At 36.7% G+C, this 27,553-nt stretch overlaps 1 protein-coding gene across 1 annotated transcript in view; it reads right to left on the bottom strand.

Annotated features, from left to right (window-relative positions):
- The window catches only part of CSTF3 (cleavage stimulation factor subunit 3), a 76,319-nt gene that overhangs the window by 7,018 nt on the left and 41,748 nt on the right, over positions 1–27,553 (bottom strand). The window contains exons 4-16 of the mRNA XM_032283633.1: positions 18,121–18,153; positions 17,641–17,738; positions 15,725–15,791; positions 15,609–15,643; positions 15,291–15,417; positions 12,488–12,565; positions 11,553–11,715; positions 8,098–8,207; positions 7,526–7,642; positions 7,182–7,256; positions 4,990–5,133; positions 4,511–4,613; positions 892–961 (exon numbers count right to left, since the gene is read on the bottom strand). Coding sequence (XP_032139524.1) covers positions 892–961; positions 4,511–4,613; positions 4,990–5,133; positions 7,182–7,256; positions 7,526–7,642; positions 8,098–8,207; positions 11,553–11,715; positions 12,488–12,565; positions 15,291–15,417; positions 15,609–15,643; positions 15,725–15,791; positions 17,641–17,738; positions 18,121–18,153 — 1,220 coding nt within the window. The remainder of the gene's footprint in view (positions 1–891; positions 962–4,510; positions 4,614–4,989; positions 5,134–7,181; positions 7,257–7,525; positions 7,643–8,097; positions 8,208–11,552; positions 11,716–12,487; positions 12,566–15,290; positions 15,418–15,608; positions 15,644–15,724; positions 15,792–17,640; positions 17,739–18,120; positions 18,154–27,553) is intronic.

Below are 27,553 nucleotides of genomic sequence, written 5' to 3'. Positions count from 1 at the left end.
TAAGGGAGGTGAAAAACCATATATATATATGGTTTTCTTCTTTTCCTTTTTTTTTGAGACGGAGTCTCGCACTGTCGCCCAGGCTGGAGTGCAGTGGTGCGATCTTGGCTCATTGCAATCTCCACCTCCTGGGTTCAAGCAGTTCTCCTGCTTCAGCCTCCTGAGTAGCTGGGACTACAGGCGTGCACCACCACGTCCAGCTAATTTTTTTTTTTTTTAATTTTTAGTAGAGATGGAGTTTCATCATGTTGGCCAGGATGGTCTTGATCTCCTGACCTTGTGATCTGCCTGCCTCGGCCTCCCAAAGTGCTGGGATTACAGGCGTGAGCCACCGCGCCCGGCTTGCTTTTTTTCTTTTCTTTTTTTTTTTTTTTTTGGGACGGAGTTTCGCTCTTGTTACCCAGGCTGGAGTGCAATGGCGCGATCTCGGCTCACCGCAACCTCCGCCTCCTGGGTTCAGGCAATTCTCCTGCCTCAGCCTCCTGAGTAGCTGGGATTACAGGCATGCACCACCACACCCAGCTAATTTTTAATATTTTTTGTATAGGTCAGGTCTCACTATGTTGTCCAGGCTGGTCTCAAACTCCTGGGCTCAAGTCATCCTCCCACCTCGGCCTCCCAAAATGCTGGGATTACAGGCATGAGCCACTGTTTCTGGTTAGGGATATATAGTAAACAAGAAAGATGATAATAAATTGCTATGGCATCTCTTAAAACAATTCTAATCACTGTGCAGGTATAAAATTATTGCTGGTAGGCAAAATAAGTCTTGAGAAGGAAAGGAAATTCCTCTTGAAACTCATTCTCAAGCAAACATTCACTCCATAGACCACAATTCAGGTAAGAAACCTGTCTTTAGAACATGACCAACAGTTGTTCACAATGGCTTACCCAGACTTCTCAGGAGGAAGGCTTCCAGATGTTAAAACTCGTTCAAACAAAACTCGGGTATTATTGTCCTCTAGGATATTGAAAAAGATTTTAAATGTCTTTTTTAAAATTCACTTTTACGAGGCAACAATATTTTCACATGTATTATCTCACTTCATCCTTAACAAAAATCCTAAGCAGAAAGGTAACTATTATCACACTTGGTTTGTATAGATGAGGAAACTTGTGCTTCAGAAAACTTAAGGGATTTGATCTGGCTCTTGGTGATAGAGTAGCAGAGCAGTAACTGGAAGCCAGGTTTTCTTCCTTCTAGTTCAGCCCTCCTCTACTGCATAACCATTTATAACAATGCTGTCTGAAACAGGTATCCCATTTGCCTTTTAAAAATAATGACAAGTACATATCTGCTGATGTTAGTCAGACTACTACTATTTTTTAAATACATTTAATGTGGAAGGATGGCAAAATCAAACTTAGAAATAATTGAGTTTCTTATTTTGAGGCACCAGGACTATGCTATATTTAGCTACTTTAACTCTTGCAGAGGTACAATATCTAAGTTGGTAGGTAAATATTGAAATGGAAATGAATTAAGATTGGTTGACAGAGGTATATTAAATTTTAAGAGTCTGTAGCTGGAAGTGGGAAGATGACACTTCTTGCTAAGCTCTAAGGGATCTTTTATTACTTAAGAATCCAACAGTAACAACAACCATTGAATCCATTACTAACAACCACTGAATTGTACACCTAATGGATGCACTTATGGCATATAAATTATACTTCAATAAAGCTGTTCAAAAGAAAAATTAACCCAGCAGAGGAGTTTTTTTTTTTTTTTAATTGCCTGGGGGTAGTTATTCAGTTTATTACATGTCTATATGCAAAATAAAAATCCTATGTTTTTTTAATTTAAAAAATTAAACAGAGCAAAGAAGATAGCACTATTTTTGTCACTTCTATCTTCAATTTAACATATTATACTTTTAGAAATGATCTTACGTTTTACCTTTTTCTGTTCTATCCCAAGCTTTGGTCCAGACACATATTTTACCATTCCACAGAACTTTTACACTGCCTGCTATGCTCTCTGCCCAGAATAATGCATTTTTCTGTTTCTTTAGCTGGCTAACTACCGCTCACTTCTCAAAATTCAACTCATGTGCCCTTCTCTATGACATCCTCTAGAACACTGTTGTCCATCGGCAATATAATACAAGCCACATATGGAATTTAATAAAAAGGGTAAAAACAGGTAAAATTAATATATTTAAGTTAACCTAATGTACCTAAATCTTATTTCCACATGTAATCAATATGAAAAATGTTGAGATAGTTTACTTTTTTTTATGCTAAGTCTTTGAAATCTGGTATGTATTTATACTTACACCACAACTCATTCGGTCTAGCAACATTTCAAGTGTTCAATACCTAATAGTCTAGTGACTACCATAATTGTGCAGCATAGCTCTATAACTTAAATTATACTCTCTTCTCTGTGCTTCTATAGTACTTCATTCAGGAATCTATTCGAGTATTTGGCATATTTTTAATGATTACCACCCTCATCATAAATAGTTAACATTTATGGAATAACCACAACATTCTATATATAAGTGAAACACATGCAAAAACTCATTTACCCGCTCAACAATCCTATGAAATGTATTCTTATTATGACTTCAGTTACTTCTGCAGATGAGAAAATTGAAGTTTACTATTACACACCTAACCTCAGAACTATGATACAATGAACCATCAAATGATGATGTAATTATATTTACACATTGGATTCCCCCACAAAAAACGTTCTGGTGAATCCTATTCATCTTTGTATTCCCCGACCCTAGTAACCAGAATGTAATGAGTAAATGTTTCATGGATGGATAGATGAATGAATTAATTATCTAAGACACTTATTTTGGAAGACAATAATGCTAACATCATATATCATCTTCATTTTTAAAAACTAATAAAAATACACATACTAGTAGCTATTCTAAAAATTAGACAAAACAAGATTGATAAGAAAAATGCCCCACTATCTCATTTTTTGGAGTTAAATCTTTTTCCCAGAATGTAGAATCATTAAGCTAAAATACAAAATCATGTATTAAAATTACTGATTTATACCTATAATACCTAATTCTATAATCATTTACATGATGCATAATTGCATACTTCTTTCTTAAGCCAAATTTTAGTGATTATTTATTATTTATTTAATTTATTATTATTATTTTTGAGACCAAGTTTTGCTCTTGTTGCCCAGGCTGGAGTGCAATGGCACAATCTCAGCTCACTACAGCCTCTGCCTCCAGGATTCAAGCAATTCTCCTGCCTCAGCTTTCCCAGTAGCTGGAATTACAGGCGTCCGCCACCACGTCCAGCTAATTTTTTATATTTTTAGTAGAGACAGAGTTTTGTCATGTTGGCGAGGCTGGTGTCAAACTCCTGGCCTCAGGTGATCTGCCCTCCTCAGCCTCCCAAAGTGCTGGGATTAGAGACGTGATCCACCATGCCCAGCCTATTCATTTATTTTTAAATGGTTTTTAGAGACAGGGTCTTGCTCTGTCAGCCAGGTTGGGTGGAGTACAGTGGCATGTGATCACAGCTCACTGCAACTTCCAACTCCTGCGCTCAAGTGAGCCCTCCAAGTATCCGAGACTACAGGCATATGCCACCATCCCTAGCTAAAAAACCAACTTTTATACTACATCTTTTTTTTGTTAAGAAATTACATATTATGAGGCCGGGCATTGTGGTTCATGCCTGTAATCCCAGCACTTTGGGAGGCCGAGGTGGGCAGATCACCTGAGGTCAGGAGTTCAAGACCAGCCTGACCAACATGGAGAAACTCTGTCTCTACTAAAAATACAAAAATTAGCTGGGTGTGGTGGCAGATGCCTGTAATCCCAGCTACTCCAGGGGCTGAGGCAGGAGAATCACTCAACCTGGGAGGCGACGGAGACTGCACCACTGCACTCCAGACCAGGCAAGAGTGAAACTCTATAAAAAAAAAAAAAAAATTACATATTGTGGACTGTAGTAAACTAGACTAAATGATATATGAATTACCTAGCACAGTGCCTGGTACATGGTAGGAACTCAATAAAGGATGGCCAGTATTATTCTTACAACAGAATAGGGAAATAAATACTAAAAACCATAATGTTTCTTTTTGAATCTTTTCCCCAGTAGTCTAGTGTTTTCCTTTACCATTTGGGCATCTTTGAGTTTGAGTTTTGGTGGCTAGAGAGTATTTTTTGTTGTTGTTTATTTGTTTTTGGTTTGTTTTCCTCTGAGGAAACAAGACATGATTTGCCCAGAGTCATCAGAGATGAATATAAACAACTCTATGTCTCCTAACTCTAACTTTGCAAGTTTATCCCACTACTGATGGTACTTTACTGAATAAAAACAGTTCTGCAGAGTCAAAAAGTATCTACCATTGCTCTGTAAATATATTCATGGTTGATATGACACAAGTATTTCTTGAGTGCCTATCAAGTCTGCTATGATGTCAAAATTATAATACATTCAAGAAGGAAAAACTCAAGCAACATAATTTCAGATGGTTTAATGTTAGTAATCATTATAGATTCTAGAATCAACCTACCATTGAGGTGAGAAAGATAGTCAATATAGGCCAGGACATACTCTGGAATATCTCCATACTTTTTTAGCCCCAGCTCAAAAATCTTAAAGGCAACAGATTTGTCCTACAAGTAAAGAAAGTAAAGTACTGATTTCCATGTAATGTCAGATAAAATACTTGCAAGAATATTAAAATTATACCTAAATATGACAAAATACATAAGAATTAAAACAGAAATTAAAATCATGTTAAGTAAAAATTGCTGAGCTAAAAACTATTCAAAGGAGTTTAGGCTCAGAAATGTGCTGACTAATAAGGCATGAATTAGCAGGCAGTTGGGGATTTGGATGATGCTCTGTGTAATTTTACACAGATACACTTAGGCTGCCTTTAAAAATGGAGCAATAAAAGCTTAATGACAGAAACTAAGACCACCTTTCTTTTACAAATCTCAGATGACGGAATTTGTTTTACCTTTACACTTGTATTTCAGTATTTACCTTACTACAGTAATACTCCATGAGTGCTGCAGTAACATAGACATGGTGGCGGGTTCTGGTATCTTCTCTTGCTTTTTTAAATATCATTCTTCCAGATTTGATGCCTTCTGCTCTCCGTGCAAATTTCATATATTGGATATATACCTATGCAAAAAAAAAAAAAAAAGTATTTGTGTTCTACAAATTTGGCAGTATGTTTCCTGCATAAAAATGCAATCCTCAATACCCAAGAAATTAGAAAGTAGGAATTTAGATAACATGCTATTTAAATCCACAAGCTAATTTTTCTGGTATTAGAGATGCATGCAAATTAATTTGCTATTGTTTTCTATTGAGATATAATTCACATACCACAAAATTCACCCTTTACAATTCAGTGTTTTTTGTTTTTTTGCTTTTTAAGATGGGGTTTCACCATGTTGGTCAGGCTGGTCTTGAACTCCCAACCTCAGGTGATCCGCCCGCCTTGGCCTCCAAAGTGCTTGGATTACAGGCATGAGCCACCACGCCCAGCCCTACAATTCAGTGGTTTTAAATATATTCACAAAGTTGTGCAATCATCACCACTAATTCTAAAATTAAAGGTTAAGAGGAAAACTGTGGAACTACTAGAACATACTCCACTAATGAATGCCAATATCTACAAATCTCGAGTTACTTTAATACAAGCACGTTTGCAATACATGTTTAACTTCTCATTTTCTTGGTTTGTATTTATTTATTTATTTATTTAATTTATTTTTTTTTGAGACGGAGTCTCACTCTTGTTGTCCAGGCTGGGGTGCAGTGGCGCAGTCTTGGCTCATTGCAACCTCCGCCTCTCAGGTTCAAGCAATTCTCCCGTCTCAGCCTCCCAAGTAGCTGAGATTACAGGCACCCGCCAATATGCCTGGCTAATTTTTGTATTTTAGTAGAGACAGAGTTTCACCATGTTGGTCAGGCTGGTCTCAAACTCCTGACCTCAGGTGATCTGCCCACCTCTACCTCCCCAAGTGTTGGGAGTGAGCCTGTAAGGCATGAGCCACCTCACCCAGTCTTGGTTTATTTTTAAAAGCCCACTATTCTATTTTTCAAACAACATATAATGGAATTTCATGGATAAACGATGAGCCATTTTATACCCAGCACCTACAGAGTGTCTAACATATTGTGAGTATGTAGTATTTGTTTAATGAACAAATGACTATTAGTAGGATCCTGGTTTGTCCAGTTTTGATAATGTCAAGGTATATTACCCAGTTTTGATGGATGGATAAATGGATGGATGAATGAACTATGAGTTCCTCAAGAAAAGGAGTTTTATCTAGTTTGTCATTATGTTGCTGAAGTCTAGCACAATGCATAGACTCCAGCAATATTTTTGCTAGATATGTTTGTGGAATGAATCATAATAATAAATGTAGGAAATAGAGCAGTGGAATGCCAATATAAATCAGTAACAAAAAAAAGTAGTACAGCCATAATTGACTTGAGGCAGAGGGTCTAGAGACATACCCACAAGCCTGTCCCCTTCCTCTGCCAATGGGAAAGCACAACTGCACTTTTGCAGTCAGGACTTTGAAAACCACTATGATAGAATAGGATTTAGAATAAAGTGATTTTCAGACTAATTTCTTTCCAGGACACTGGTTGTAATCCCAGCACTTTGGGGGTCCAAAGCGGGTAGATCATGAAGTCAGGAGATCGAGACCATCCTGGCTAACACGGTGAAACCCCGTCTCTACTAAAAATACAAAAAATTAGCCAGGCATGGTGGCACGCACCTGTAATCCCAGCTACTCAGATGCTAAGGCAGGAGAATCACTTAACCCAGGAGATGGAGGTTGCAGTGAGCCACGATTGTGCCACTGCACTCCAGCCTGGGCAATAGAGCGAGACTCTGTCTCAAAAAAAATAAAATTAAATAAATAAATGAAAAGAAAAAATTCTAACAGAAAACAGATCAGCAAATGTCAGAGATAAGGGCAGAGAGAAGGGTTATATCTACAAAGAAGGCACATGAGAGAATTTTTGAGGGATGATGGATATGTTTTCTATCTTAATTGTGGTGATGATCCCATGATTCAATGTTATTTGTCAAGATTCAGAGAACTACACAACAAAAACAGTGAATTTTACTGTATATACATTTAAATTTATTTTTTGTTAGATAAGAATGTAAAGGTGGAAAAAAGATGTGTAAAGTTACTCACCAAGGTGGGGTCAATATCCTCAATTGCCAGAAGTCGGTTATATATACTATGAACCTTTTCATACTTCATGCGACTCTAAGGTGGTACAGAAGAAGTGAATATCAACATGTGGTCATAAATAAGCAGGATTTGAACTCTAAGAAATCCAAAGGCTATAATCCCCCACCTCTAATGGCATCTCCATTGAGCATAAATATAGTATAAGCTGATAACGAATAACTGTTCATTTGGCATTATCTCTGTCTACCAAAAGCAATATGCCTGGCAAAAAAGCAGCAAGCAGAAAAGTTCAGTCTTGCAGTAAAAAATTGAATTATAAGAAGGCTCTAAACATTTTTACTTACCTCTTCATAATCTGCATATGCAAAATAAAGAAGCATATTCTTCTTCAATAAAGTGCTTATGGCTCTTTCATATATATTAGCAGCTTCGTCACTAAATAATTTGGCATTATTCATATCCTAGGAGGAAAAAAAAGCTCATCCTCAATAATTTTAATTTAATTGCTAGAGAATAAAATTAATAGTTATATCTATTTTATTTTATTTATATGTGTCTAAGAAAGCACACATGTATGCACACACACATATATGTATTTACACACACACATATATGCACATATATGCATTTCTGGATTCTAAAAAAATTCTAAAGACTCCTTTCATTATTTTAACTTACAAAATAATCATACAAGTACTCTAAATGATTCATCACTTTAATACATTAAAAAACAGCCAGTTGATTTTAATTCTAAGGAGATCTAATTATATGAATGTCACTAAGATTCATATTAATGTAAGCTTAAAATTTTCAACACTTATACTTTATTACCAAAATTCAGTTATATTTTTCAGTAAATCATTGCTATATCAAAACCACAAAAATATCAAAGTGGGGACAGAGAAGGAACACTTACTCCCTTTTCTGCAAGCAGTTTACTTGACTGCTCAAGATACTGGGCAGCTTCATACCAAATATCAGGGTGATGGCCCAGCACAAGCAGGCACTGTTCATAAGCAAACATAACTAAGGGAAGAAATTAACAAACAACATTCAATTAAAATAAGTATTATTTGTAAAACTATCAATGCAAGTATCATAACCAAATTAGGATCCTCAAAAATTAATAATGATTAGAAATAAAAAGCTTTAGTGATTTCTGGCACCATCATCCATTTAAGCTCCATCTAAGCTCCATCTATTACTTATTAATTTTTTTTTTTTTGGAAGCAGGGCCTCTGTCATGTAGCCTGGCATGCAGTAGCACAAATATGGTTCACTGCAGCCTCGACCTCCTGGGCTCAAGTGATTTTCCTGCCCCAGCCTCCGGAGTAGCTGGGACCAGGCGTACACCACCAAATCTGGCTTATTTTAAAAAATCTTTTATAGAGGCCGGGTGCAGTGGCTCATGCTTGTAATCCCAGCACTTTGGGAGGCTGAGGCAGGTGGATCACAAGGTCAGGAGTTTGAGATCAGCCTGTCTGATATGGTGAAACCCCGTTTCTACTAAAAAATACAAAAATTAGGTGGGCATGCTGCTCGGGAGGCTGAGGCAGAAGAATCTCTTGAACCTGGGAGATGGAGGTTGCAGTGAGACGAGATGGTGCCACTGCACTCCAGCCTAGGTGACAGAGTGAGTAAACAAACACTCCATCTTAAAAAAAAAAAAGTATAGAGACAGGGTCTCACCATGTTGCCCAGGCTTGTCTTGAACTCCTGGGCTCAAGCAATCCTCCCACCTCAGCCTCCCAAAGTGCAGCCAGCCTAAATTAATATTTATTGAACATCAACTATATGCCAGGGAATGTGAAAGGTACTGTGAATACACAAGTGAGTAAGACTTCCTATATTCAAGAAGTGTACAGTATATGGGGAATATAGACACTAAGAAAGCAAAGATCAAAAGTATTATGATGATGAAAAGTACAGTATACTCTTATAACTTACAGCAGCAGGACTTAACATAGTTTAGGGACTCAAGAAAGACTTCACTAAGGAACTGAGATCTAACACAACTGAAGAAGGGATGAAGCCGGTCAGAGAAAAATAAGTAAAGTGGAGTAAGGATGGAGTAGATATAAAAATGGAGTAGGCAAAAGAAACAATATTTCCAAAGACCTACAAGTAAGACAGCAAGGCAAGATTGAGGAAATCAATAAAGGGCCAAATTACATTCTGTCAGTGGCAGAGTAATTTGTATCAGACCAACCCTCAGCAAGTAAAAATTATAAACAAATGAAAATACAAAGCAACTATTTAAAGTTACTGGAAATGACCAAAATAAGCAGAAATCAGAGATTGAGCCCTTAAAAAGACAGAATAACACTAGGTGAGATCCATATTTAATATGGCTTTTCCTTTCAAGTGCATGCTCATGTTGTGCACTTCTGGGATAGCTAGAACTCAAGTCAAATGCAGCAGTCTTACTGTCTTGAAGTGACATGGAGTTCTGGCCTATGAGAGCAGCTGGAAATTGAGGGGAGACATCCCCAAAAAGAGAAAGCCAGAGCCTGAAAATCTGGGCATAAATGTTCTCAAATCCTCAGCTGATCCCTAAAATGTACATACGTAGGAAAGAATACAAACAGCCCAGCAGAAAACAAAACTGGAAGGTGGAAAGAGTTGAATAGATACCTCAGCAACTAACTAAGGGAAATGAAGTTTAGAATTTGAGTCCCATCCAATTAGATGATCAAGGTAGACACCTTAGACTTTTCATTATGTCTTAGGAGTAAAGACTATGTTCCAAGACTAAGGTATTTATTCTGCGATTGAGGGTAAAACTAAAACAGACCTGTCCTCATAGTATAAAGCCAAGCCTCCACAAAGTCCAAGTAATCTGACAGTAATTTAACTTCCTGCTGAAATAAAACAACATTCTTCAGAGGAAGATATCAGAATCCAGAGTCTTTACAATGTATCATCTATGCATTTGTACAATATCTAAAGGAAAAAATTTAAACAGGAAACAAGAAAATGTAAACCATAATCAAGAGAAAAAGCAATCAAAGAAAATAAACTCCCTGATGGTTGATGGCCCAAATGTTGGAACTGGCAGATGAGGACTTTAAACTACTGTTACAAATATGTTCAAAGATATAAACCAAAAGATGGCAATGAACACACAAGGACTCTCAACTAAGAAATGGAAACCAAAAAATTGAACTATAAAAAATAAAAAATTTCTGCTGGGCACAGTGGCTCACACCTGTAATTCCAGTACTTTGGGAGGCCGAGGCGGGCAGATCACCTGAGGTCCGGAGTTCGAGACCAGCCTGACCGACATGGATACACCCCGCCTCTACTAAAAAAATACAAAATTAGCTGGGCATGGTGGAACATGTCTGTAATCTCAATAATTCGGGAGGCTGAGGCAAGAGAATTGCTTGAACCTGGGAGACAGAAGTTGCCGTGAGCCGAGATTGCGTCGTTGCACTCCAGCTTGGGCAACAAGAGTGAAACTCTGTCTCAAAAAACAAATAAATAAAAAATAGGCCAGGTGGGTAGCTCATGCCTGTAATTCCAGCACTTTGGGAGGCCGAGGCAGGCGGATCACAAGGTCAGGAGTTCAAGTCCAGCCTGGCCAATATGGTGAAACCCTGTTTCTACTAAAAATACAAAGTTAGCTGGGCATGGTACTGGGCACCTGTAGTCCCAGCTACTCAGGAGGCTGAGGCAGAAGAACTGCTTGAACCCAGGAGGCGGAGGTTGCAGTGAGCCAAGATTGCACCACTACACTCCAGCCTGGGCAACAGAGTGAGACTTGGTCTCAAAAATAAATAAATAATAAATAATTTATAAAATGGAAATTTTTTTTTTTTTTATTTTTGTTACCGAGGGGGTTTCTCTCACGTTACCCAGGCTGGAGTGCCATGGCGCGATCTCGGCTCACCGCAACCTCCGCCTCCTGGGTTCAGGCAATTCTCCTGCCTCAGCCTCCTGAGTAGCTGGGATTACAGGCACGCACCACCATGCCCAGCTAATTTTTTGTATTTTTAGTAGAGACGGGGTTTCACCGTGTTGACCAGGATGGTCTCGATCTCTTGACCTCGTGATCCACCTGCCTCGGCCTCCCAAAGTGCTGGGATTACAGGCTTGAGCCACCGCGCCCGGCCAAAATGGAAATTTATAGAACTGAAAAATATAGTATCTGAAATAAATAATTCACTGGATGGGCTTAATCGCAGACTGCATATAATGAAAACAAAGGTTCAGTGAACATGGAGATAGATCTTTAAGAATTATTGAATCTGAAGAAGTAAAAAAAAGATTAGGGTAAAAAAGTTTCAGTAAAAGTTTCAGTAACCTATGGGGATACCAAGTGGCCTAACATACATATAACTGAAGTCCCACGAGGGTTAATCTCGTTACCTCTTTTTGTTATAAGGGTCTGATCCTCTGTACGAAGAGGGTTGCTCTTTTCCCACTGTATATATTTCTTCCACATATCTACTTGTTGAGCTTCTTGAGGAGTATTCTGAGGAGGCACTGAGGGAGCATTGCGGTCCAAGCCTTTCATTACTGTCTCATATTCCTAGACAACAACCATTTAGAATTCTTTGGTGAGCCAGGAACAACTCAGATATACGAGGGATGGGGTAGATCAGTTTGGAAGACAATGTTCAAAATGCCTACATTTTCCAAATACCACTTTGTTAATATAATCTAAAAACTATTTAAGAGTAGAGAAAAAGATAAGAGTATTACCCACTCAAGAACAGGTTTCCAGAATTGGGTGAACAAAACACCCATGGGTCCTCTCTAGGAGGACCTAAGTGATCTAGGAGGTTACTTTCTAAGATATAAGAGTTGACAGATCAATAGGACTGATGATCTGGTGGCACTATTATTTCCATCTTTGGAGAAACTGTCTGTTAAAATTTCAATAGTTTGTATTAATGGGTTATTTTTCCTGATTTCTAAAAGTGTCAATGAATGGAAAGGTATGCACGCAATCAAAATGTGTCCTTAAGAGCTATGTTATTAGGCCACAGAGTAATACAATGTTCAGATGAACCCAAACAAGAGAGGGAAAAGAATTACTTCATCAATTCTAGGTGGAGCCTTGTCTTTATGTCCTCTGTTTCCATATTTTAAAAAATAATTTATTCTAAACTCAATTTATTATATTTTGTTCTTACAAAGAGATATTTCAAATATATCATCTCAGATTTTACAATTAATTGCTGTTACTTAAGATTGCTAATGATTGAAAATATCAAGAGTAATACCAGACAGGGAAAGCTCTGCTGTAAAAAACAGACTCAAAATAATCATTAAAATAAGGGCCTGATGGAATTCCATACCTTTGCTACACGTCTAGCATTCATATAATCTCTACTCCGATCTTCAATCATTTTTTTAGCTAAATGAATATTGATACCCTAGAAAAAGCAAAAATATTTTAAAATTAAGTATAGTATCTTAAAAATTATATAATACAGTTAATTTATTCATTTACTAAGTAACTTTACATTCTTTATTTTAAAAGATTTCTTGTTTAATAAAGGTTCATACAGCTCATTAAAAGCAAGAAAAAATAAAAATAAAGGTTCAATCACATTATACATTTCAAAGATCAAGGAGGGTGTGCATATATCTATTATGAGCTGGCAGTAAGTTTCCATTTATCGGGAACTTTTAAAGATAGAATCATTTGAAAAGGGTCAACTATTCCATATAATATTCTACTAAAAAAAAATCGACATGGCTCATGCCTGTAATCCTAGCACTTTGGAAGGCTGAGGCAGGTGGATCACTTGAGGTCAGGAGTTCAAGATCGGCCTGCCCAACATGGTGAAACCCCGTTTCTACTAAAAATACAAAAAAATTAGCTGGGTGTGGTGGCATGTGCCTGTAAGGGAGACTTGGGTAGGAGAATTGCTTAAACCAGGGAGGTGGAGGTCACAGTGAGCCAAGACTGTGCCATTGTGCTCCAGCCTGGGCGACAGAACAAGACTTAAAAAACAAAACAAAACAAAAAAAGATGTACAGATTCATCTAGGTGAATAGCCATGGCTTGACTTTGATAGCCCTTTTCTTTTTCTTCTTTATAGACAGAGTCTTCCTTTGTCACCCAGGCTAGAATGCAGTGGCATCATCCTAACCCACTGGAACCTTGAACTCCTGGGCTCAAGTAATCCTCCTTCATCAACCTCCTGACATGGGACTATAGGTGTGCACTGCCACACGAGGCTAATTAAAAAATTTGTTTTTTGTTTTGCAGAGATGTAGTCTTGCTATGTTGCCTGGGCTGGCCTCAAACTCCTGGCCTCAGGCAATCCTCCCACTTCAGCCTCCCAAAGTGCTGGGATTATAGGCATGAGCTACCATACCTGGCTAATAGCCCTTTTCTAACTAGTTCTGTTGTATAACACTTTTTAAAAAGACAAACAGAAGTAGCAAGGAAAGATAAACATTACCACTCAGTGAGTGCTCCAAGGATTCTGAGACCCTTTCAGAGAGTCCATGAAATCAAAATAGCTTTCAATATAATACTAAGACATTATTTGCCTCTCTCACAAAAATACAGTAGTTTTCGAGAGGCTACATGACATTCAGTATTATAACACACTGAATGGAAGCAGATATGAAAATCCAGCTATTTCCTATTAAACTATATGTGAAAGAGATTTGTGAAAATATGAAAACAATGCCATTCTTCTCACTACATTTTTTGTTTTGGAAAATACAGCTTTTGGCCAGGAGTGGTGGCTCATGCCTGTAATCCCAACATTTTGGGAGGCCAAGGTGGGTAAACTGCTTGAGCTCAGGAGTTCAAGGCCAGCCTGGGCAACATGGAGAAATCCCATCTCTACTAAAAAATTAGCTTGGGAGTGGTGGCATATGCATGTAGTATCAGCTATCTAGGAGACTGAGGTGGGAGAATCACCTGAGCCCAGGAAGTCGATCAAGGCTGCAACGAGCTGTGATTGTGCCACTGTACTCCAACTTGGGTGACAGAGTAAGACCCTATCTCAAAAAAAAATTCTTTGTGGTCTTCAATCATTTTTTAAATCCCAAAACAATAAAGTTTGAGAAGCACAGCTAATGCCTGTGAGGGAACAATTTCTCTCCCCTGTATAGTTCTTCCAAATCACAATATACATATAAGGAACTTGTTTTTTTTTTATCTTTAGAGACAGGGTCTTGCCATCTTGTCCAGGCTGGTCTCGAACTCCTGGGCTCAGGCAATCCTTCTACCTCAGCATCCAAAAGTGCTGGGATTACAAGTGTAAGCCACCACACCCAGCCAAGGAACTTTCTTTTAATGCTAGAGCTTATTTGGCATGTATATTTATGTATTCAGATTGATTAGTCAGTTATCAAAAGCAGATCCCAACAACACAAAGATCTTGGACTGCAGCCACACACCTCACAAATTCAAACTAATAATCACATCACTGTAATCAGGTGAAAGAGGTGCACAGAAACTGAAAAATAGTTCCCAAAAGTTACTACTGGAAAAATAATTCCCAGAAGGAACTGTTTTATAGAAGGTCAATGGCAATGTGTATGTGTGTGTATGAGTGTGTGGATATGGCTTAGCATAGAATAAAAATAGTTTTATAAGGCCGGGCGCGGTGGCTCAAGCCTGTAATCCCAGCACTTTGGGAGGCCGAGGCAGGTGGATCACGAGGTCAAGAGATCGAGACCATCCTGGTCAACACGGTGAAACCCCGTCTCTACTAAAAATACAAAAAATTAGCTGGGCATGGTGGCGCGTGCCTGTAATCCCAGCTACTCAGGAGGCTGAGGCAGGAGAATTGCTTGAACCCAGGAGGCGGAGGTTGCGGTGAGCCGAGATCGCGCCATTGCACTCCAGCCTGGGCAACAAGAGTGAAACTCCGTCTCAAAAAAAAAAAAAAAAAAAAAAATAGTTTTATAAGAACTATGATCTTCAGAATATCCTCTAAAAAATAACACTAATATGGAGACTCTCAAAATCTTGCAAAAACAGTATAGTGCCTTCATTACGATCAATAAAAAAAAAGTGTAACACTGATATCCAGGAATGTGATGCTGGAAAGGCTATAATCTACAAATCCACAATGCATAAAAATTAAAATGGCTTAGTTTATAATAAACAACTACTCTGAGGTAATTTACCTCTTCATACTTGTTATAGTCTCTCCAGAGTTGTTCAATGTTGATCATCGGATTAACACAACCTCGTTGATAAACTCTTCGGACAGCTGTTATTCTTTGATTTTCTGCATAAGATCCTACAGCTTCCCTGAAATTGTATAAGAAATGTCATCAATTGTATTATAGCTGAATCCCATTCAACCCATCAGTCTCACTACTGAGTATCTACCCAAATAACAGCTCTATGGAAAATAGTATGGCGATTTCTCAAAGAACTAAAAATTATATTTTACCTAAATCAACTGTTTATCTTTTTTAAAAAACTAGAAAAATACTTACACGCCTTTTAGGAAATTGATGTAATCCACCCAAATCTAAGAAATGAAATAAAAATGTTAATATCTTTCTTGGTATTTGCACATTTAAGTGCCTATATTAAAAAATTTTAACTCTACCTGATAGGACATAATTTCCATTCCAATTTTATCCAGTGCAAAGTCATATGCTTGAGCCATTTTTTCTCTGAAATGAACATGAAAGAGATGTTTTTAAAATTTTTTTGTTATTAAAATTTATCTATGATTAGGCCAGACATGGTGGCTCATGCTTATAATCTCAGTGCTTTGGAAGACCAAGGCAGAAGGATCACTTGAGACCAGGAGTTTAAGACCTGCCTGTGCAACACAGCGAAACCGAGTCTCTAAAATAATAAAAATTAAAAAAACTAGCTGGGCATGGTGGTGTGCAACTGTAGTCCTAGTTACTCAGAAGGCTGAGGTGGGAGGATTGCTTAAGCCCAGGATTTCAAGTTTACAGTGAGTTATGAATGCACCATTGCACTCCAGCCTGGGTGACAGAGTAAGATTTTGTCTCTAAAAAAATTTTAAATGAAATATTATTTGAAGGTAGGTGTGGTGGCTCACTCCTATAATCCCAATGCTTTGGAAGGCTAAGGCAGGAGCATCATCTGAGGCCAGGAGTTGAAGACAAGCCTGGGCAACATGGTGAGACCTTGTCTCTAAAAAAAAATAAGTAAATAAATAATAAATGTATTTATAACTAAAACGTAGCTTCTGATCACAGGATCAGAATAACATTTGAACATTCTCTCTATAAATAAAAATTAAAGACATCTTTGTAAGTATATAAAGTCATTCTTTGATGTTAAGCTTGTCAATATCATAAATTGTTTCCTTTACTGCTTGTGAGCTTATCAAAGATGAGGCTCATGTCTTTCTTTATATCCTTTAAGTTGCATTAATTCTATATGTAGCAGATTCAAATGTGGAAATTTGTGGTTCTCTCATTAATGAAATACATTAAGTCTGAAGATCTATTAGCTCTAAAGTAAAATGTAGAAATCTGTAAAGTATAGTTTTATTGAAATGCTACTTATGTTAAAATGTAAAGGGTATATCAGGGAGAAAGAACTTCTACTTCAGTATAAGACAATAAAGTATAAACAGGCCAGGCATGGCGGTTCATGCCTGTAATCCCAGCATTTTGGGAGGCTGAGGCAGGAGAATTGCTTGAGCGTAGTAATTTGAGTCCAGCCTAGGCATGTTGGCTTACCCTTGAGACCCTGCTATGTTTGGGGTCTCAAACACAAAGAGACCCCATCTCTACAAAAAAAAAAGAAAAAAAAATCAGCCAGGTGTGGTGGCTCATTCCCGTAGTCCCAGCTACTTGGAAGGCTGAGGCGGGAGAATCACTTGAGCCCAGGAGGTTGAGGTTAAAGTTGTGCCACTGCACTCCCAGCCTATACAACAGAACTGAGACCCTGTTTCAAAACACAAAAATAATAACAAAAAGAATAATCAGGAAGACAATAAAGATAGAATATTAGTAATAGACATAACTTGCCTGTTATGTACAAAAATAGCACCTCAGAAGGTCCATTATTTAGATTCGGCAAAGATGGGGAGGTGGGTATAAGTCAGAGTGGGGATGGCAACTTCACAATACAATTGTCAGAGACCCCACCGATCACCTTAATTGTCAGAGACCCCTTAGATCACTTATGTAGCACATTGCATTGTGACCGCCCAAAGTAGTACCAGCACAAGTATGAAGATGCTTTTTGAGAAAGTTTGACAATAAGCCTGCCAACAAAGTAGTTTGGTGTTGCAAATACACAGTGTTTCAGTATAGAAAGGGCTTGGGCGATTTCAATTGTCCAGAATAGGACTCATGCCAGTGACTTTCTTTGAAGCACTTTTTTCAAGGTTACTAATTTCTTAGGAAATCCTAACGATTTGACTTTTCAAATCCTGACATTTCTTCCCACCTGGAGCTAATAGGTGTGAGTTTATGTGGGATTGACTGTGTGCCTGGAGATGACTTGCATTGTTAAGATCCTGATTTCACTTACTTGTAACTTGGTAGTTTACCCTTGGTTTCTCGGACATATGAAAGATAACACTTCCATAAATCAATGTGCAAAACCTTCATAAGGCATCTCTGAAATAGCTTTAAATACAAGAATATATTATCAGAATCCAGTTAAATAAATTTCACATGGACATAGATGAAATGGAAAATCAAAAACACAAATTCATCTCCCTTTATGAATTTATCTTCTTATAAATAAAAGGCAAATAATTTACCCATTTTCGGTTTAGATAATTAAAATGCTTCTCATGATTTGTCAGGGGAGTGTAATTATTTTCTTTTCCTTTTCCAAAATTTTTATGATGAACATTTTTAAGCATATAAAAAAGTTGAATAAATATAATTAACTTGTAAAAAATCACTATGTAGATTCAATTATTGTTAACATTTTATTACATTTGTCTTATAAGGTTTTAAGTTAAACTTCAATATAAAATTCAAAGTATATTTGAGGACTCACCTTTTCAACCTTGTCATAATTTTTAGCTTTAATCTGAAGAGAAACAGAAAAATATAGGATTAATGCTATTTTTTTAGAGCAGCAATCTGAATTTTTGACCAGTTTTTAACCAACCTTGCAAACTTATCCCTATACTTTATTAATTTTGTTCTTCAAAAATAACAGAAGTATGAACTAAACATGGATAAAATGCATTATAAATATACCTGTGTAAATTGAATCTATATGGATTTTCATACATTCATTTACATAGGAACTTTGCGAATTTAATAAAATGCTGTAAAATAGTCATGAGATGAATACAGAAATATATACCCAATAGGTCTACCTGAATAGGACTATATGTATCCACTGAAGAAAAACTTAAAGACTTCCTTTTCTTGAATAGCTATAGAACAATCTGAGTAGAGCAGCAAAAAAAGATTTGCAAATTTTGACTACATATACTCAGTCACACCATCAACCTACTATATTGCAGATATTATGCTAGGCATGGAGACTACCAGTGTGAACAAGGCAGGTCTGCCCCTGCCCTCATAGAGCTTACAATCTTATGGGGGAAAAAAGGAAATGGAAGATTATTTTAAGAGATTATGGGTAAGTGCTAAAATGAAGAAAGTACTGGGTGCTACAGGAGCATTTGGGAGGAGCAAAAGGCTTAGACTCGGGGATTTGCAAAAGATTTCCCGGAAAAAGATAATAACTTTTTCTAGGAGAATCTGAGATGTTTCGTAAAGAAAGGGAAGTTATTCCAGGCAGGAGAAATAGCATGTGCAAAGAGATTAAATACTATTAGATTTCTCTTTCTTTTCTGAGTATTTCATCACATAGTGTGGGTGGGGTTAGGTGCTCAACTGCGTTAACCAGCAAATCTTTGTTTCACCCAGATAGGTAAATAAATATTTTGGCTGATTAGATGTTTAGGTCCTTTTCTCTCAAGTAGTACAGTAACAGAGAAGCATTCCCAGTTTTCTGGCTTAAGCTGCTGCAGATGAGAATGCTGACAGTCTCTTTTGCTTTTGCTGATAACTTTTCTTTCTGGACTTATTATTTTTATCTTGATCTTCAGAGATCATACATTTTAGCACACTCTTAAACATAGATCTTTGTACTTTGAAGGAGTTCAATCAAGGCTCTGGAGTCAGACCTCCTGGATTCACAATCTAGCTATTTCTGATTAAGGGGGATAATAATACCTACGTTGTTAGGGCTATTCTGAGGACTCAATGAGTTAATAAATATGAAGCCTTTAGAATATTGCCTAGCAGGTTGAACAGTGAGTAACTGTCATTTATTTTTATTACCTCAAAATCTGCTTGGCACTCAGCATGCCCTTTGAACCCATATATTCAGGGCCTTTTATTTTTTTAGCTCAAGAAATAAGTATCTCTCTTCCATCTGTTCATTTTTCTCCTTCTAGAACTATATACATTAGATCTCCTGGTTTCATCCTTGAAATCTGTTACCTTTACCCTTTCTTTGAAATTTTGCTCAAGGTGTTAAAATAGTTTATCCAGTAGGTTAACCAGGCTATTCATTTAGGGCTCCATGTGACCATTCTCTTCTACTTAGCCTTTAACTGTATTTGGTTCATACATAATGGTTTTTGACTCGAGTTAACACAGCCCTTCGAATCCTGTGTTCATATTACTTTGTTCCAGTTGTATTTCTCCTCTAGCAGCTCTATTTCATCAGGGACCTGACAGTTTTAGTTTATATTCCTTTCTGGTTGCTAGATCCTTCAGATGTGCTGGGTTTTTTCCTGTCTATTCACTGAAGCTGTGTTAACAGTCCTAAAGGAGTAGAAATTGACCCTTCTCTACCATGACAGCTTTGTAGCAGGTGTAGGCAGCAAACACTCCTGCCAAGAAACCAGGAAGAAATCTCTACTGAAGAGCAGGGAGGACTCAGCCTGCCTGTTTTGATCCTTTTTGGTTTTCAAGAGGCCCGATTGATATCAACATTTGTCTGGGGTAGTGAGGCATTTGCGAGGTTCCAAGTTTTCTATAGGTCAGCTTCTTAGTCCTTTACCTAAGCCCTCTACTGGGCCTCTTCTTTGCGATTCCCATAGAACCTGAGGCTTCCTTGCATTTAGCTGCTTTGCTTAGTAGAGATAAATAGGCTGAGTTGAGAGTGGGAATAAAGTAGGATGAGTTTAAGTCACCAGTTTCCCAAGTGAGATTATATACAGTTCACACAACCTGTCAGGAAAACCAAAGCCATCCACTGGGAAAACAGGCATAGAATATTAATAGTTAATACCCAGAACAGAAAATGTAAATGTTTAAAAGCTATGTGATGGCCAGGAGCGGTAATCCCAGCACTTTGGGAGGCTGAGGCTGGTGGATCATGAGGTCAGGAGATAGAGGCCACCCTGGCCAGCTGGGTGAAAGCCCGTCTCTACTAAAATACAAAAAATTAGCCAGGTGTGGTGGTGCGCCCCTGTGGTCCCAGCTACTCAGGAGGCTGAGGCAGGGGGATCGCTTGAACCCGGGAGGCGGAGGTTGCAGTGAGACATGATCACACCACTGCACTCCAGCCTGGCGACAGAGCAAGATTCCATCTCCAAAAAAAAAAAAAAGCTATATGACAATATGTGTACACTTTCAACGTGGGAAAGACAAATTAAAATATAGATATTACTTAATAGCCATTAGAATGGTAAAAACTTACAAAGGTATTAACACAACTGAAGCCATGTAATGAAAACGGCACTTCACACTTAGCTGGAGGAAATATGAATTGTTACAGTCTTTATGAAAAGCCATTGGTAATAGCTATTCTGATTTTAAAAAATGAATCTTTTGACCCAGCAATTCTACTCCTGGGATTATCCCATAAAAATAAAAGCAACAGAATAGAGAGGTATTTGTACAAGGTTAATCAATATAATTTTAGTAGCAAAAACAGTTTAAAAATTAAATGTCCACCAGTGGGGAAATAGTTTAATTATGATGCATCCACAGCATGGAATATTATGTATTCAGCTTTAACAGGTAATTGGAAGGGATTGGCACAAGATCTTATTGAATGAAAGGATAGTAAAATTTATATAATCTATCTTTATAAAGCAATAACTAAAAATAAATCCTATATATGTTCATGTATGATATAAGCATAGAGAAAATAAGGAATACCCACAAGGTTGTTAAACATAGTTATGGTTGGCAGGGTGATATGGGCGGATACAAAAATAGAAACAAGAAAAAGACTGTACTATCATCGATGCATTTCAGTAAAATTATGTCTATTATGTGTATCTATGAAATAGCCAAACTTTACATAACCCTCCCTGACAAAGTGGTCCTGTATCTTGGATTCATCAATTACTTCTTGAATTGGTAAACTGGTATTAGCCCAATAAATGTATGTAGAAAGACACTTGACTAATGCAGAAAAACTCTCTGATCTCTAGTACGTGGCCACTGTCATTCATTAATGCAACCAGTAAATATTATTTGAGAGGCCTTCTACAGAGCTGGTACTGGTGGCCTTAACAGAATAGCTATAATCTCATTATTTTTTTAAACATCATTCATTAAAAAAAAAAAATACTTTGAAGCCAGGCAGGGTGGCTCACACCTGTAATCCCAGCATTTTGGGAGGCTGAGGCAGGCAGATCACCTGAGGTCTGGAGTTCAAGACCAGCCTGACCAACATGGAGAAATCCCATCTCTATCAAAAATACAAAATTAGCTGGGCTTGGTGGTGCATGCCTGTAATCCCAGCTACTCAGGAGACTGAGGTAGGAGAATCGCTTGAACCCAGGAGGCGGAGGTTGTGATGAGCAGAGATCATGCCATTGCACTCCAGCCTGGGCAACAAGATCAAAACTTCATCTCAAAAAAACAAACAACCTTTTAAAAATCATCAGCCAGGTGTGGTGGCTCACACCTAATAATTCTAGCACTTTGGGAGGCTGAGGTGAACAGATCACCTGAGGTCAGGAGTTCGAGACCAGCCTAGCCAATGTGGTAAAACCCCATCTCTACTAAAAGTACAAAAATTAGCCGGGTGTGGTGGTGCATGCTTGTAATCCCTGCTACTCAGGAGGCTGAGGCAGGAGAATCATTTGAATCCAGGAAGTGGAGGTTGCTGTGAGCTGAGATTGTACCATTGCAGCCTGGGCAACAAGAGCGAAACTCCACCTCAAAAAAAAAAAAAAATCATCAATGTGTTTTGGAGGTTAAAACTGCAGTGTGGTAAAATGAAAAGAATTTGATCACACTGCATCAATTACTCTCTTACAGTATCAGCTTTTCCACCTACAAAATGGGAATGATAATAACATCTACTTCAAAGGGTTGTTATCAAGAATTAAAAATATAAAGCATCTAGACATTCCATGTGCCCATAAATCATACCAGTCAACAAAGTTATGAACTAAAGGAATATAAACTTTTCATTACATCTTCTCTAAACACTTCTCTAAACAGAGCTACATATACCAAGTAGCCAGAAAGAGCAATAGTGTTATAATTGGCCTAACTGATGCAGAAGAAATGTGCAGGCCATATTCAAGTGCCATTATTAGTGTTGGGATGGCTGAAGACAGGGTATTGACAACAATTAACATTGACACCAATTAACAATAACATCTATTTTTGACACCAATATCCTGTCTTCAGCCATCCTACCACTAATCCATTTTTCTTCTTTAAAAGATTATTATCCTATGTATTACTAATATTTATATAAAAACATCTTACCTGTGAGTTAGATATTCTTAAATATATTAGCATAGTTATGCGCATTTGTACAGGAATCCATTCTACCTGATAACCAAAGCTTGGTTTAAATTCTAAAAATAAAAAAATTCTTGATACTTAAGATTATTTTGACATCTGGGATTCTCAGAGCTTTCTGCCATTAATCAACAGAAAATGTCTCCATTTAAAGACCATTATATGCATACAAATTTTGCAAAACTAAGACTTGCTTATATTTAATCTATTAAAAGTAATGTATAATTTTCAATGACAGAGGCTCTTAATAAAATTAACTTTAAGCCAGGTGTGGTGGCATATGCCTGTAGTCCCAGTTACGTGGGAGGCTGAGGCAGGAGGATTGCTTGAGCCCAGAAGTTTGAGGCTGCAGTGTGCTATGATCACACCATTACATTTTTAGCCTGGGTGACAGAGAAAGACCCTGTCTAAACAAAAAAAGAACACGTAAATACTTATCCTTATGGTATACCTACTGTTTATCATAAAAATTTGTCATACAATAGCATCACCTTTTTAATGAATTATCCAAATTTTACAAAGATATGAAAAGTGTCTTTAGTGAAAAAAATGAATTTTTAAAATCGCCAACTTCCTATTTTCTTTTATAGAAGAGTATGATAACGAGAATAGCAATATCAAGATCAATTAAGCTTTAAATTTAATTACATTCAAATCAGTGGTTATCGGCCAGGCGCAATGGCTCCTGGCTATAATCTCAGCACTTTGGAAGGCCAAGGTGAGTAGATCTCTTGAGCCCAGGAGTTTGAGATCAGCCCAGGCAACATAGCAAGACCCTATCTCTATTAAAAAAAAACAAAAAACAATAATGATTATCTTAGGGAGAGTGAAACAAGTATAAGATATTGAGTAAACACAGATCTTTTCCTGATACTTTTAAATACTTCATATTTCCAGTCCTTTGTTAACTTCCACAATTATTTCCCAAGCATTAATTAGTCATCCCTTATCTTTTGGAACTAAAACTATCCTCAGATAGATTACTGGAACTAATGATTACCTACACTAAATTACTTAATTTTGTAAAGTGTTAACTTTGCCAGAAAAGGTCTAATGAATCTTAGTGACTAACATCTATTTTTAACAGTTTGGATTAGCCATGTCCTTTCCCTGGAATATATTTATATTGAGATCTAAAGAAAGCATGATAGATATTTAACTGTTCAAAAATAAATGAGTTTTTCCTAATGTTAGGAACGTATTTCATGCTTCATTGTTTTATGCTTGTTTTATGACATGTTGATGTAAACGCTAACAAAATTAACATTTTTCTGACCAGAGAAATAAAATTCTATGTCAAGAGCATTTTAACAGGTTTCCTCAAATTCACTTTTTTCCCTTACCCCTTGGGGGGGGAAATCCCACATCAAAAGTCTTAAAAAATAAGATGTTTTAAAAATCACCAGTTATGAGAATCATTATACAATTAAATTGAAATGGTTCAAAAACACATTTGAGGCTGGGTGCAGTGGTATACGCCTATAATCCCAGCACTTCGGAAGGCCAAGGTGGGCGGATCACCTGAGGTCAGAAGTTTGAGACCAGCCTGGCCAACACAGCAAAACCCTGTCTCTGCCAAAGATGAAAAAAATTAGTCGGGCATGGTGGTGTGTGCCTGTAATCCCAGCTACTTGGGAGGCTTAGGCAGGAGAATGGCTTGAACCCGGAAGGTGGAGGTTGCAGTGAACCCAGACTGCACCATTGCACTCCAGCCTAGGCAACAAGAGCAAAGCTTGGTTTTGAAAAAATAAAGACTGATAAATAAATGAACCTGACATAACTCTGTAGAGGAACACCAAGAAGTGATATAATCTAAAGGAAAAGTAAGTCTCTGTATACTTTGTCTAGGTTTTTGCACAATAACCATTTGGGACAAGTCAACACAGGTTTTCAGATAGTACTGGGCACACAGCAGAGGCAGGGCTAAGATCCATCTAAAATGAGTTCTTATAGTAGTTGTTCACAATAAATGTGATGAACAAACGAATGAATTGCAGAATCACATTCCTAATTTGTTCCCTGGATCTTTTCTACTCTAAAGTATAGCACATAAACTTTTCTGGGACTTAAGACAATTATCTTAAACAGATTTGAGATGCAGAAAAGCTGTCTGATTCTACTTGTATTAATTATCCAGAAAGCTTAGCCCCAATCCTGAAACCTGAAAGCAAACGGAATCCTAAATATAAATTTATCTTTCATTCATTTACTTTTTCACTGCTCTTTTCAGCTATTCTCCAATCACCTACAGCCTGAAAAATATGTCTTGGAAGATTACAGAATACAAGTAGTTTTAAGAAATTTGGAAATATTACAGAATGACATTTTAAGATCTAGAAACAGGCTTTTAAGTTAGCTGCTGGAGTAGCTGCAGAATATTCTCACCACCACTCCCAATCTTAAGGTAAAGAAATCAGGAAAGTAGTAACTGCAAATAAATTCATTTTTATTCAACAAATTATGTGCCTACTATGTGGCAGGTCCTTTTCTAGCACTGAAGATAAAGTGGTAGACTAAGTCATAACTCATGGAATTATATTTTGGTTATATTTTTGGGGGCAGTCACTACCTAAAAAATAATTTTATCTGTATTTCCTAATTTTCCTATGATAAGTTGTATTGTTTCTGCAATTTGTATAGATATAAATGCCAGATGTGGTAGTTCACACCTGTAATCTCAGCGTTTGGAGAGGCCAAAAGGGGAGTGTCACTTGAGGCCAGGAATCTGAGACCACTCTGGGCAACATGGTGGGATTCTATCTCTAAAATTAAAAATACAAATAAACATGTAGATACAAATGTATACCTATAATATAATAATGATTTTGATATAACAGGTTAGCCAAAACCTCTTGATGTCCTAAAATTTTCAATTCTCCAGGCCCTTAAATGTATCACAGAATTATGTCAAAAATGAGTGTAAATTATAGACCACTATTGCTTTTTCCAAGAACATACAATCAACATTTGTATTATGACCCAATTCTAGACTTGTCAATCCTATATGCAATTTATTTCTATTTTGTTGTTGAAATGCCCTAATTCCAAGTTCCATTTTAGAAAATCCTTATCAAATAATCATCTTTTTCACCAAAATTGCAAATTTATTTAACACTGTTTCTCTATTCTTGATCAAACTACACATTGGTCATATTTACTTAAATTCTGAAACACTTAAAAAATCAGTCCAATTCAAAAGATCATACCAGCAACAGCAACCTTTGATAGTAAAATATGAATTCTAAAAGGTCAATCTAAAGAAACAATTATGAGTGTTAAAATACTGAAATAAATTTATATTTATGCAAGAGATTCTTATAAAACAAAAACTGAAAACACTATGAATGATAATTAGGACTGGTTAATCAGCATACATGTAGGATGTACTACTGTGCCATCATTATAAGCAATTTTATAGACTAAATAACACAAAAATATGCTACCATGTGGAAAAAACAAGCTATAAAAAGTTAAGGTTTTATAGACAGATCTGGAAAAGTTAGCTGTGATTAAGTTATAGGGAATATGGTTTTTTTCTCTATTTTAGAATTTTTTTCTTATAATAAATACATATATTACCCTTTTAAATAAGAAAAATGTTTTCCTTTTTGTAACAGTCTTGACAAACTGCTTTCCCTCCCATCTCTCGTTTCAATCACTTGATATTACTTCATTATGCTTGCCTTTTTAAATTCAACCATTTAATTCCAAAAATATTATTTGTGCATGTATTTAGGTTCTGCGACAACTACTTATGAAAGCCTACTATGATAAGTGCATTTTCTCAGTAGTCCACCTAAGCATTATTCTGCTTACTCAGAAAACAAGTGAGCCAACATCATTTAAAAAATTCCACAAAGGCATAACGATTTTTATTTCACAGCACCTAGAACAAAGCCTAACATATAGCAGACATTCAATAATTGCTAAATTAATGTGGATAAAAATCCACGTTACTATGTGCATATTCATTCAAAAATAAATTTTAGATGATACTGTTTTAAATATCAAGAGAAATGTAAAAATGTAAATGTATAACTTTTATAGAAAAGTCTTTGAGTCCTATAATCCTTGTTAAAATATTAACTAAAAATCTCACTTCAAGAAGGTTTAGGAAGAGTGCTAAGTACAATACTGTCAGTAAATTCGGACTAAAATGGAGGGATAATTAAAGCTCTAATATGGATTTTGAAAGTTAGATTTTTCACAGGATTTAGATCTTTCTATGAACACACCCAAATCAATTCCACTTTCCATTACTTTTCTTGAATGAAAACATGATATCTATTTGAAGCTGTGTCAAATAGCCATGTAAAATGTGGGAAATTAGGAACTTTGAAAATGGAGGTTTGAAAAGTAAACATAGCTAACACATTATCTTTGTGAAAAACAAAACAAAAAATTCAGGTAAATATTAAGTTCCAGGAGAATCAAGATTTAGACATGAATTTTTTTTCTAATGAACATGTTCCAAAATTGAAATTTTGGCTCCATTTTAATGGCTTCAGTCCACATACTTATCTCCAGAATATTTATAAAATTATTTTATGAAATAATCTACTAGATTTTAAAACTTTTTCCCTAACTTAATGAATTCCTGAGTGCATTTTTCTGAACATAGCCACATTTAAAGGCTTAACAAAAACACACCCTATTTTCTCTGGAATTTTTATATAGTTTGAAATGTT

Source organism: Sapajus apella, unplaced genomic scaffold, assembly GCF_009761245.1.
Source record: "Sapajus apella isolate SASKATOON/1434 unplaced genomic scaffold, GSC_monkey_1.0 scaffold14, whole genome shotgun sequence".
NCBI classification, from domain to species: domain Eukaryota; kingdom Metazoa; phylum Chordata; class Mammalia; order Primates; family Cebidae; genus Sapajus; species Sapajus apella.
The sequence above is the reverse complement of the archived record's forward strand: the minus strand, read 5'-3'. Positions and strand labels throughout refer to the sequence as shown.